At 34.9% G+C, this 13,312-nt stretch overlaps 1 protein-coding gene across 1 annotated transcript; it reads left to right on the plus strand.

Annotated features, from left to right (window-relative positions):
- Window positions 1–6,304: 6,304 nt before the first annotated feature.
- Window positions 6,305–7,288, plus strand: LOC148550047 (uncharacterized). The gene is made up of 2 exons (XM_088495913.1): window positions 6,305–7,014; window positions 7,129–7,288. The coding sequence occupies exons 1-2, from the start codon at window positions 6,305–6,307 to the stop codon at window positions 7,286–7,288; spliced, it is 870 nt and encodes a 289-aa protein (XP_088352039.1).
- The last annotated feature ends 6,024 nt before the right edge of the window (window positions 7,289–13,312 follow it).

Here is a 13,312-nt window from a genome sequence, read left to right on the forward strand (position 1 = left end):
TTAAATATCTTCTTATGACAATTTTGAAACTCCGTGATGAGACCATGTGGTTAGGTTCTCACCCCCCTACAACTTTACCTTTTCAGGAACCGGATGAAGCATTATGAAGAGTTATACTGCATTTAGTTTATATGTTGTTGTATTAATTAGATTATTTTCTTCCCTCATCTTTGTTATTACAAGTTTGTAAGAGGGATAGGAGTTGTATATTTTATATGTATATTATATCATGAGATATTATGTAAGGAGTATTGTATATGAATCTATGCCTGCTTGTATTTTTCTTAAGATAAAGTATTTATTTCTGGTTTTCAAAGAAATCAGCGATACGGTGTCAAGTCAAAGGCTCCTATTTTAATATTTAGTATATAAAGTAGTCGTAATACTTCTTGCTATCAAAGTGGCGCAGTCGAAAGCGTGACATTCTGGTAGTGAGGGTGTTACATTATGGTATCAAAGTGGTCTTTCCTGTAGAGCCTTGGGAATGGACTGGTTATGCTTCAATTGCATACTCTGAGAGTCTGTCATGTAGTAGGTCTTGTTTGAATAACAAGAATTAGAGCTTTATGAACATGACGGTCTATTGATTAATGCTATTAGTCTTGCGTTGCATAATTCCTGGTATTAAGTTTGGCCGGCTTAACACCAGTGAATTATGTATATGTAAGCACTAATGGGTTATCATAGACGATATGCGAGTCATAGATAACGCGAGACGCGAGATTTGGGAATGCTAGAGACTAAGTTCTAGAGATTATTTCTGTTTCGACGTATAATCTTTATTCGTGCTTGATGTTACCTCTTTCTTTATCAATTGTATTGGAATCTCTAGTTCTTGATTTCTTTCTTGAAATGTGTTTTGTATATTTTTCTACCATATCTTGTCATTCAGATATATCTTTGCTTGATTATGTTCCTAATTGTTGCTTGAATCTTTAAGGAACATTCGACCTTGACACTATTCATAAATTTGGTATTTATTGATTTGATCTTGAATTAGTTTTAGTGCAATGCATAATCCTTGATTCCTAAATTATTTGAAATCTTAAGAGTCGCGATTCGTAGTAAATTGATTATGCGATTTAGTTCTCCTGTTCTGTGTTCTACAACTATTGTGTGTCCTGCTCGGATTACAATTTTTGGTTTTCTGTTTCTTTGTAAAATGATAAAAGCTGACCTTATTTTGATAAAATGTATCAATTCTAGTAGTTTTCTTCTACAATTCTTATCTTGGAATCTCTTTTAAAAATAGTTTCATTTTGGTTCTTTTTCTGTTTGATTCTGATTGTAACCATTATGTGAATTCTGAATACGACAACCTTTGATTTTACAAGTATTTTCCTACAAAAAATAAATAATTTCTTTATATAGTTACAACATGCTTTTATCTACAAGTACTACTTAGTCTTTATTTATCCTTACAAGAATACTTTACCTTAGATTTTCTCATTATATATATATATGTTTACTTGATTATGTATCTACGAACACTTCAAACCTCCTAAAGCAAGATGTCTGCTTTTATTCTAATTAATTTTCATTTAATAAACTTTATATAAATTATTTTAATTTGAATTTGGTTTATCATAACATAATATTTACCTTTGTTTAGTTTTTTTTTTGAAAAATATTGTATTTATATACTTTCTTTAGAAAAAGATAAACTAATTCCCTTAGGTTCAATTTGAAGTTGTTCTAAATTGCTGTACTCTCTTTCTTATTATTGCCCATGTCGAAGCTCTTGAATTCAGAATTCCTTCTTAAGCTTTTGAATTAACTCCCTTTACATTACACTTCATTGCTTATATACATCCTTGTTTGTTGATAATCTCACGTATTTTCAAAATCCTTACGAAATACCATCCTTGTCTAATTGTGAACCTGGGCAATCTCTCGATTTCTTGCAAATACCGTTTATGCCGTTTGTCCTTCTCTTCTCAAGTTCCATATTCCTTGTATGTTAGCTCCTAGTGATGTGAATTGTGCACACGAAAAATGAATTTGGTAAGTGTACAAGGTTATAAGGAGTCGCGAAGTTTCGAGGTAACGCAAACATCTATACTTTGTTTAGTTCCCTCAATTGTTTATTTCATATCTTCTCTTTTTGCTAGGTAAGATGATCTTCCTCTTAAATTTATCTATTCCTTGTGGACCTTTCATTTGATTGCATTCCTACACATTTCCTTGGATTTTGTAAATGACGTCCTTGACTCTGGTCACCTTCCTGTGAATCTTGTACTTTGATTCATCTTGAATTCAATTCTAACCGTTTTCCTCTCATCGTCTCCATTGAAGTTCTTTAATCTCTCCATACGTCCGCCTCTTATTTGTAAAATGCTATTTGAATCTTGAAGAACGTCTATCCTTGTCATTATACTTCTCTTTGACATAACATTGGAATTATTTTGGGTACGATACCGACCCTAGCATCTTTGAAAATGTAAAGTGCCTTTTTTTTATTATATGTGTTCTAAATTGTGCCATTCAATTTGACGTGTCATTCCTCCTTCTCTTTTCTTGAGATGTAATTTAAATTTCCTTGCTTCACCATTTGTACCTTACGTACACCTTGATCTGTTTACACTTCTGACTATGTTAAAACTTTTGCAATACGGCTATTGATTTCGTACTCCTCCACGAACTATGAAAACCCCGTGATTATTTGAAGATGTTCCGCAGTAATTCGTCACCATAGTCTTTAATCATTCATTTTCTATGAAATCTCATACTTCTTCGACTCAGCTTGGATATGTTTTAAATTAATGCGCTAATTTTCTTTTTATTGATCCTATTGAATTTCTTTGGTCCAAAGGTTATCCTTGAAGTTGTCAATTGATTTCTTTCTAGCAAACTTTGTTGCTTGAGCATCATTGTTTACCTACAATTGCATTTATTCTTTCAAATTCTCGCGAATGCGGTCCTTGTCACTTTTCATTCTTTTCTATGGTCGATTATCTTTATGAGTATACTCGAGATTAATTTTAGTATCTTGTGTGATCGTTAGACTTAGTAAACGACACATTAGCTCTTTAGGACACGTTTGATGAACGCAAAAGGTGAAAATTTGTAAATATACGACGTTGCAGTGAGTTGTGGAACCTTATTTCATGTGAAAGAATTTTGTTGATGTTGGGTTTGTGACCATTAAGATTTGCGAAGTGTTGACGAGGTTAAAAACCCTTAGATGAGTTGTTTGATGAAGTACGATTAAGGATGGAGGAAATAAGTTAAGTTGAAGTTTGAATAATTGAATCTCTGAAGTTGGTGTGAGAATCCGGGTATTTGAAACTATATATATATATATATATATATATATATTAAGAACTTTTTGCTTTTTCTTTAAATGTATTCAAGAGTGGAGTGATATGAAATCTCTTTTATTTTGTATCAATTTTTTATGATGAAAATTTTTATAAGGTGGGTAGGATGTAAGACCCAAGACTTTTGAAAAGTCCTATTTTGAATTAATCTCAAATTATATATTTATTTATAATTTTAATTTCAGAAATTATTTTTAGTAAAAATAATTAAAGACAATTAATTGGATTTGAAATAAATTAAAGTTTTTATCCAAACTTTATACTTATGGATTATTTTTCTATTCATGATTAAAGTTTTAAAAATTCGAGAAATAATGAGGTTTGGCTATTTAAATTAGAATTTTGTCTAATTTTATAATTATTGAATTATTTTCTATATTTAAATTTTAAAATTGGTAGTTATGAAATAATATGAATTTTAAATGATTTGATTTTAGATAATTTAATTTATATCATTTAATACTTTAAGTTAAAGATAAAGAAAAAATTAATTATATTACCATGAATTTTCAATTAGGGTAATTTATTGAAAATCAATTAGTATTTTTATACCACAAATAATATTTTTAAAATAATTTCAAAGATAAATTAGAGTTCAAATTAATATTCTATATCCTAATTTGATTAAATTAAAAACAAAACCCTAACTTTCCTAATACCACGCCCGCCGCCAGTAACCTTCCTTCCCCAAAACCCACTACTCAGCAGCTTCAGGAAAATTAAAGAAAGAAATAAAGAAAAGAAAGGAAAGAAAGAAAGAGAAGAACAGAGAGGGTGAGAAAAGGGGAAGAGGGAAACAGATCCGCAGAGGAGGAAGAACGGGGAAGAGAGAGATCTGAAGGGAGAGGGAGATCGTGACTGGCGCCGCCGCCGCCTCGCCCAACTGCCATGCTTCTCGTCGTCGCCGCCGAAGGGAAGAGGGAGAGAGAGCGCCATCGAACAGAACGCGAGAAGGGAAAGGAGCTGTGTTTTGTTGTTGACGTCGCACCACCGCCACGCCGCCGTGCTGTGCGAAGTCACCGCCGTCGCCTCGATCCTCGCCGTCATCGTTCTTGGCCCGAGCCCTTGTCGTCGTCGATGGGGTCGAATCCGCCACTAGTTTGAGCCGAGGGAGAGGAAACGCGTATAGGAGAGAGAACAGAGGGCTTCGTGGGAGCTCCGCCACTGCCCAACCGCCATCGCAGGAGCAACGTCCCGCCACCACTGTGCTCCGTCGTCGTCGAAATCGGAACATCCACCGGTAACTCTGCTTCTTCTTTACTTAAACTATGTTCTGCTTCTATTCTATTCCACTGTTTTGATTATTGTTGGTGTCTCTGTTGGCTTAATCACTCAGATTAATGCTACCGCCGCCACTGGCTTGCCATTTCTGCTCGGCTATGCCCTTATTCACCGTTCTGATTATTGAAAGGAAATCTTGTCGAAGCTATAGCTTCTCCATTCCCCATTCTCTTGTTTCTTTTCTGGTAAGACAAATTCTGTTGTGCTTTATCTCGCCATAATACTCCATTCCGACTCTGTTTTATTAGTGCGTAATGTTTCTCTTTGCCTTGCTTGGTTGTGTTTATTCTGTCTGTTACCTAGAGCTGCTGTGTTTGCAGTTATTACTTTTGCTTGTCATTCTTCTCCATTAGCAGAGGGTGCTTGGAATACAAATCATGATGTAGCTGCTGCAGAATAAGGTGAAAAGAGGGTTTATCGTGTTAAAATCGGTGCGGGTTTGATTCTTTGAGGTAGGGATTTTTCTTAAAATCTATTTTATATTACAGAGTTGTGATAAATAGATATTGATGCAAAAAGATATACTTCTGTGATTATATTTGTCTTGTGGATGTGATGGTTGGTTGGACTGGATTATTGGGTGCTTGATTACGTGAGTGATGTATGGTTGTTGATAAAAACCGGTTTGAAATGTTATTTACTTGATTATTATGAAAAGTGAATTTTCTTGGTTTTGGAGTTTACTTGGTAATATAAATGAATCGGAAATAATTTGAGATATGAAAATAAATTGATTCTGGGAGCGGTTTGATTTTGAGTTGATCTGATTTTATAAATGATTTAATATTTGAGCTGATTTGATTTTAAAAAGAGTTTTATTGTTGGAATTGGTTTGATTTGAAAATAATTTAATATTGGAACTGGTTCAACTCTGTAAAATGTTTGAGATTTGGAAATGGTTGAGAAAAGGTTTGAGAAATGTTTGGATGGGACCCGAAAAGGGTGGCAGTGTCCGAGTTTTAGAGGAGATGCTACCGAAATTTTATAAAATTAGAAGTTTCATTTGAAGTTATTAATTAAAAAGATTTATTTTTAAACATTATATATTTTAAGATTGATTTATTTATCAAAGAAAGAATTATGTTTTGAATTTGGATTGTTAATGGACGGAATGGAAAGAAGGATGATGAGGATTTTCTTTGAAATATAGTTTTTGAATGAATTTGGAAATGAGATTTGGATTGATGAATGATTATGATGTTAAGAATGTTGAGAATGCTGAGATATCGATTGAGAATGTTAAGATATGATCTTTGAATTATTCATATGGCTTATGAATTTGAATTATCTGAGATACGAGATTCCCTGGATAAAGTACCATTGCTTGTCACCACGTGTACCAGGTTGAAAACTCGATACTCTATTGACCCTACGACGTAAGTGTGGCCGGGCACTATATAAATTCCCGGGAATGTAACCCCATTGAGCAATATTGACCGGACACTTGCCTAGCCACTTCGATTTCGAGCGACCACCGACAGCTCGATTACCACGTAATCTGTGCGAGGATATATCCATTGGTCCGGACGGATGCAGCGGTTACGATAAAAGTGTTGCAATAAGCTACTGAGTCAACTTACGGATTCAGGCCTAATTATAGGAAGGTGTGGAAGGGAAAGCAGAAGGCAGTCACATAGATTTATGGAGATTGGAAAGAGTTGTATGCCGAGTTGCCCCGGTGGATCCTTGGGATGCAAGCAACGATGGATGGAACGGTAGCTTTGTTGAAGACTTCTCTAGTGTGTGTAGGTGATGAGGTTGATGAGTCTATAAAGTACTTTCATCGACTTTTCTGGACATTCCCTCCATGCGTTGACGGTACACATCTGTATGGGAAGTATGGCGGGACTTTGCTTCTGGCTATTGCGCAAGATAGAAACTCGAATATATTGCCAGTTGCCTTTGCACTTGTTGAGGGAGAGAATGCTGAGTCGTTGGCTTTTTTCTTACCCCACTTGTGTCAACATGTGACCCCACAAGAAGAGATTCTGGTGATCTCTGACAGACACAACTGCGTTAAGGCTACACTGGAGGCACCAGACAGTGGTTGGCAATCGCCTCATGCATATCAAGCATATTGCATTCGACACGTTGCGGCTAATTTTGCTCTCAGTTTCAAGGATCAGGATGCAAGGCGGATGCTCGTGAATGCGGCGTATGCCAAAACTGAGGCCGAGTTTGACTACGGATTTGATATTATGAGGACGAAGAATCCAGCTATGTGTGATTGGGCCAATCGACTGGAGTACGATACGTGGACCCAACACCAAGATGGAGGCAGTCGGTTCGGCTACATGACGATGAACATATCCGAGTGTGTTTACTCTGTATTGAAGGGGACACGGAATCTGCCAGTTACTACACTTGTGAAATCCACATACGGGAGGTTGGCAGAGCTTTTTGTCATCCGAGGGTAGACAGCAGGGGTGCAGTTGGGATTAAGCCAACGGTTTTGCCAGGCGCTGGTCAAGGCGATAGAGCGAAACTTGAAAGATTCGAGGTGCTTCACGGTTACTCTGTTTGACAGATATCAGTCTGAGTATACCGTGGCTGAGACGACTCTTACCGGTAACTTTTCGCTTGGAACGTATCGGGTTTCCCTCAGAGATCGCACTTGTGACTACGGGTACTTTCAAGCTCTCCATTACCCGTGCTGCCATGCAATTGCAAGTTGTGCTCAGTCCTGATTAGACTGGGCTACATATGTCTGTGAGGTTTATACCATGAGTAAGGTATTCAGTGTATACCGGATGGGGTTTTTGCCCCCTATTCCAGAGGGTCTTTGGCCACCGTATGCCGGTCCTACTATCGTTCCTGATCCTAGCATGAGACGTGCCAGAGAAGGGCGATCGAGGTCAACAAGAATCTGTAACACCATGGATGAGGCCGATACTAGTCGGCCGAAGTGATGTGGGCTATGCAGACAGACAGGACACACTCGCAGGACTTGCCCTCAGCGAGGATCCACCCCCAGTGCTGAGGCATAGGTGTCATTAAGTCGTCATGATTAGCTTTCATTTTTCTTTTCTTATTTGTGTTCTTGTCCTGTTTTAGTTGTACTTACTGTTAAGTAAAGTTGTACTTACTGTTTGCTTTACAGTGACGTGGTTATTGTTAGCGATTCTCTATGTAGTTGGGATTCTCTTGAGTAAAGGTGTTCTAATTTTATTCGTAATTCTATGAGTTCAAGAGACTAATTTTAATTAAATCAAAGTATCAACCTATGTTGCGCCATACATAAAAAATGCAAACCAAAGTTTCATCCAAAAACTCATCCTCCATTAAAATTGAACTAAGTCCACACTAAGGCATAAACTGCTAGACCCCTATAGCGGTTTATGCACGTTTGCATCATCACACATAAACCGCAACACCCCTACCGCGGATTATGTGATGATTTGTTTCGAACGTAATCCGCGACACCCCTGTAGCGGATTACGTGCATTCGTAAATCGCAGGACCCCTGTCCTGGTTTACATAATTTATGAAAAAAATACATTTCGGTATCCATTTAGCAAAATGTGTATTTTGGTAAATTTGGAGACCAGTTTATTTATTTCAGTAAATTTTCCTTTATTTATTTATTCTAAAGTATTATTATTATATTTATAAAAAATCTTATATGTAGTTGATTTTTGTAGTAGTTAGGATTATGGCATTAATGTTTGAAAATAAAAATGTAGCGAGGAGAAGAAGAGAAGGAATTATAGTAAAAAAAATCCAATATCAAGGATTAAGTTGTAATTTCAATCAAAGTTTTATTTTTTCTAATATGTCTTTTTTTTTGCACAAATAACAGTTAAAAACGGTGAAAGTGTAATTTAAATTTTTTAAATGAGTAACTAAGTCTAATATTTCAACCTAGAGTTTATTTCTCTTTACATTTTTTTTTGTAATCTACTTTTATATTTTTTAAAATACAACCAAATTACAACATTTATAAGGTGAAACCATATAGATATATTTATATTTATTTAAAAAAAATTGTTGATTGATTTTATGTAGGTTGTAAACCAAGACATTGTAACATTTTATTGTTTTGCTAGTATTATTTTGAGCTTTTTCTACCAATAGTTCAATACTTAATTTGTTGTTTTTTAAAATTTAAAATAACAAATCATATTACTTCTTTATTCATGTGTAAAATTATTTTTATTTCAGGTTCTTTACATATTCAAATATTATTATGTCTATACTTCAGCATATATTTTTGGGTAATAATCTATTTCTTCTCGATGACATAACATACTTATGAATAAATAACTTCAATTTTAAAATGTGATTTTTGATTATTTACTTGCATTTCATCTCTTTAATTTTTATTTATTATTTTTAATATTATTTATTTATTTATTCGAAGAATCTCTTCAAAAACTATCAATTTAGTATTCAAATTATATTCTAATTTTGTCTTTACATTTTTTTTTCAATTCTATCCTATTCAAGAGGAATAACTCAATAAATATCTAACTTTTTCTTCCTCATTCTTTTTACTATTTCAATTCTTAGAATTTATAATTATTTTTTATTCTTTTTTATTCTTTCATAATTACTTATCGACTATCCTGATGTTTATACTTATCTTCACATAATATTTTATGTATATGTTGATTCACATAAGATTTTTAAATTTTTTTTAGTTATTTTTAAAGTTTTATTTACTTTTAAGTGTAACTAAAATTAATAATTTAATATAAATTAATAAATTATTTTACTTTATTAGTTAAAATTATGATGTGATTGTTATTATTTCTCCATTCAACTAATTATAATATTACAAAAAAGTTTTATTTTTTTGAAATTTTAGAAAATATGAATGCAATGATCTTTGAATTACATGGCTTAAGATTCAAAGATGATGTTTTTAAATACATATTGATTGGAACTAAAAAGAATATTATAAAAATATGCATAACTAATAGAAAATATATTGATAATATACATGCTAATTTAAATAGCCAAAATAAAATAAAATAAGTAACAAAAAAATAAAATTTTACCTTTTGTTTTGTGGTACAAAAATAATATATAATAATATGATAAACCGTATTGTTTTGATATAAAAAAAATATGAAGCTTTTAAGATAAAATAAAAAGATGTGATATTTTATGCGTTAGATAATTTAAAAAATACTTATTATAGAGAAAGTTAAAACTATTTTGACCTAAAGAAAACTATTTAATAAAATTAAGAGAGCAAAAGAAAGAGGATGTTAAAATTTTGTAACTAATAAAAAGAATCACCACCATCAAGCTATTAAATTTGAGTAATATCAAGTGAGAATTTAAAAACAAACTCGAATGATAAGTTCAAAAGTTTTCTATTTTTCTTTATATGGTATTGAAATGATAAATAAAATAGTAAAAAAATTCGCATTAGTTATAAAAACTAATGTCATCCTTAATACGATCGCATAATTTCAAAACATACAAAATGATATAATAAAGTATAGTTTAATTAATGTGCACAATAAAACAAACATAAAACTTATATAATAGCAGTCAAATATGAAAAGTAACGACAACCATCTGTTTTAAGGTATTATATTAAATTGTAACTTAAATTTATAATTATTAGTTAAAAACTTACAGTAATATACTATTTTTATTATATTAGTTAAAATTAATATATTTTGATATTAGTTTTTAGGATTACTAACATTAAATTTTGATAATTTGAACAAAATGTTTAAATATTTTGTCTTAAATTTTTTATTAATAGAATAATAAAATTACTTAATACGCACGTCAATAAAAAAATTATTATTTTTATACATCTAGATATTCAAGAGACAAAAACGAATTCTTTTAATAATACTTTAACAACTCATAAAAGTTAACATAATGGATGGTTATAAATCAAAGTGATAGATTCAGATTGAAAATTGTGATAATTGTACTTGGTGATAATTAACTACAATCGGGTGAAGAAAAGGTGTTGGAGGAGAAAAAAGAAAGAAACAAAGGAGAACAAAGCAATATAACAGTTGTGCTGAGACAATGGCAGATATGTGTATAGAGAATAATAGTAAGAGAAATAATAGTAAGAGAAATAATAGTGTGTGATACAATGAAGGAATATAATAAAAGTAAATAAATTAATAATTTGAAAAAAGTAATCAAATTAAAGATAATTTAATAAATTGAATAATTCTAAATTTTATATTCTAAATTTTATCACCTAATACATATGTTTAACAAACTAAATAGTATTGTTACGGTGGGTAACCGGAGATTAATGGACCGGATGGCGTTGGTTGGCCCAAACGTGTGAAGGAGGTGGCTTTCGAGTGGATCTGTTACTCGGTATTCCTCCGTCCGACTTGTACATGTGAAAGAATGGGGGGTGGTACCTGCAAAGACACTCCGATGCCTAAGTTAGCAAGAGTGTGAGCAGGTTAGAGAGTATTGGAACTTAGAGATACCTGAGAAGTGTCAGTGTATTTATAGTGGTGAACCAATAACCACCGTTGGAGTAGTGCCACTTTTTTAGGGTGTTAACCATCCTTTTATCTTAGGGAAGTTAAGATATGGCTTGTGGAAGTGGTTAGAGGGTTTCTAGGGGCAGTTACTCATTCGAATGAGTGTTATCTGCCAGCTAACCCTCGTATCCGACTTCTTTGGAACAGGTCGTGTTCAGTACCGACTTCTGGGATGAAGGCTGGTACTGAATGGAGGGCCAACCCTTTGGGTTGGGCGTCTTTGCTTGGATCCTGGGCCCTATTTATTGGGCCAGGGTATGAACAGTGCCCCTACTCGAGCCCAATTCCTTTTTAAGAGTTGGGTTCGAGTATTCAACTCGGGATCTTGGCCGATTTGCGAGAGGACCGACGTGATGATTTAAGAACCGACGTGATTTTTCTTGACCTTTCGGTTCTGACGGTTACGTCTAATCAAGCGTCGTGTCCGTTGGGTATGCGTAGGGATTTAATGGCCTTGGTAACGGTGCACCTTTATTAAGGATTGCCCCAGTTTTACCATTATGCCCCTAACGTCTTTATAAATACTTTCCCTCTCTTTCGTTGTTTCGTTTCTGCAATCTTTCAAATTTCCCTTGCATTTGTTCGTGCTGCATTCTTGCGTTTCGAAGGCTTTTACTTCCTCCAGTCTTGATTTCAGACTTAAAGGTTAGCTTTTTCCCCTTCTGTAACATGCTTTCTATTCGCGTGCCTTTATCTTGTAGGTAGATTTGGTTTGTAGGCTTTAGTTCCGTACCCCTTCCCTTAGAGACCGTGTGTTGATTTTCCTTTTCTTTTGTAGGTTTCTTGTCACCCTTTTTTAAGAAAAGAAAATGGCTTCCGTAGATGCTCTCTCCCAGTGGGTTGATGTTACGGTCCTAGGGGAGGAGCCCTCAGTTGATACTGAATTTATCACCCACCTTCGTACTCACTATCATGGTTCTGAAAACCGAACCGAACCGGCCGGTTCAACCGGAATAACCGGGAACCGGTCACCTAGCCGGTCCGGGTAACATCGAAAACCAATTGGCAGAGAACCGGTGAAAAAACCGGTCAAACCGGCGGTTAACCGGTGAACCGGGAGAACCGTCCGGTTTTTTAGCGGTTTTATGGTTTGCACCCTGAGAGGCCAAACGACGTCGTTTTGAATTTTTTTTTTTAAAAAAAAAGAGAAAGGCGTAACACCCAGTGCACCCACTAACCCTAATCAGTTTCCCCTTTCCCCTTTCCAAGTGCATTCAGCAGCCATTCACCCACCATTGCCACCAAGCTCCAGATTTGAGAAACCACCGAGCCACCCACAGCCATCCACAGCAGCCGCGACCACCACCGCGTTCTACACCCACCATTGCCACCAATCTCTAGATTCGAAAAACCACCGAGCCACCCACAGCCATCCACAGCAGCCGCGACCACCACCGCGTTCTGCTTCTACCTGAGCCCGCCTCCTCGTCGCCAAAAGTCGCCGACACCGCGTCTTCACTCGCCGCCGGTAAGACTCTGTTCTTGACTTCTTGTCTTCTTGATTTATTTGCTGCCTTCTGGGCTTCTAGGTTCTGATTATGATTTACGAGCTCGCCTGCTCTATGGTTGAACTTGCTTCCTTATGAATTCTGATGATGATTTATGAGTTCTATGCTTCTTGATTTTGATTTTCTGATCTCGCCTCCCTCTGAACTTGCTGCCTTCTGATTATGAGTTCTGTGCTTGAATATGTTTTGCTGCTTCATGATGAATATGTTTGCTGAATATAATTTTTTATTTTGAATGCTGTATGAATTGATATAATCTTCTGGGTTCTGAATTGTTATCATTTTGAATTTTGCTATAATTGTTGGATGTAATTTGTAATTTGGATTTCTAGATTTTGGATTTGGATTCGCTTCTGAAGTCATGACAAATTCCTCGCCCAATTCAATCAATCATGTCATTCACAAATCCCTCGCCCAATTCAATCAATCATGGCATTCACGGACATGTTCCTGCATTGAAGTATTTTTTTTGTTAATCTATGTAAGGCAGAGGTGTGCGTGCTCTGGGTCACAAAGGGTGTTGAACAGAACTTTGGAAAGGAGATTAAGGAAATGATGAGTGGGCACTCGAAAGAGAAGGTTATAGTTCATGACACTGCTGTGCTTGGCAGGCCAAACGTGTCTGAGATGAGTGTCAATGCTGCCAACAACTTTGGTGCTCAAGTCGTCATTGTCACAAGCAATCCTCAAGGAAGCAGAGATGTTGTCAATGCATGCAAAG

The sequence above is a fragment of the Arachis ipaensis genome, chromosome B8 (genome assembly GCF_059453495.1).
Source record: "Arachis ipaensis isolate K30076 ecotype BB chromosome B8, ASM5945349v1, whole genome shotgun sequence".
In the NCBI taxonomy this organism is placed as follows: domain Eukaryota; kingdom Viridiplantae; phylum Streptophyta; class Magnoliopsida; order Fabales; family Fabaceae; genus Arachis; species Arachis ipaensis.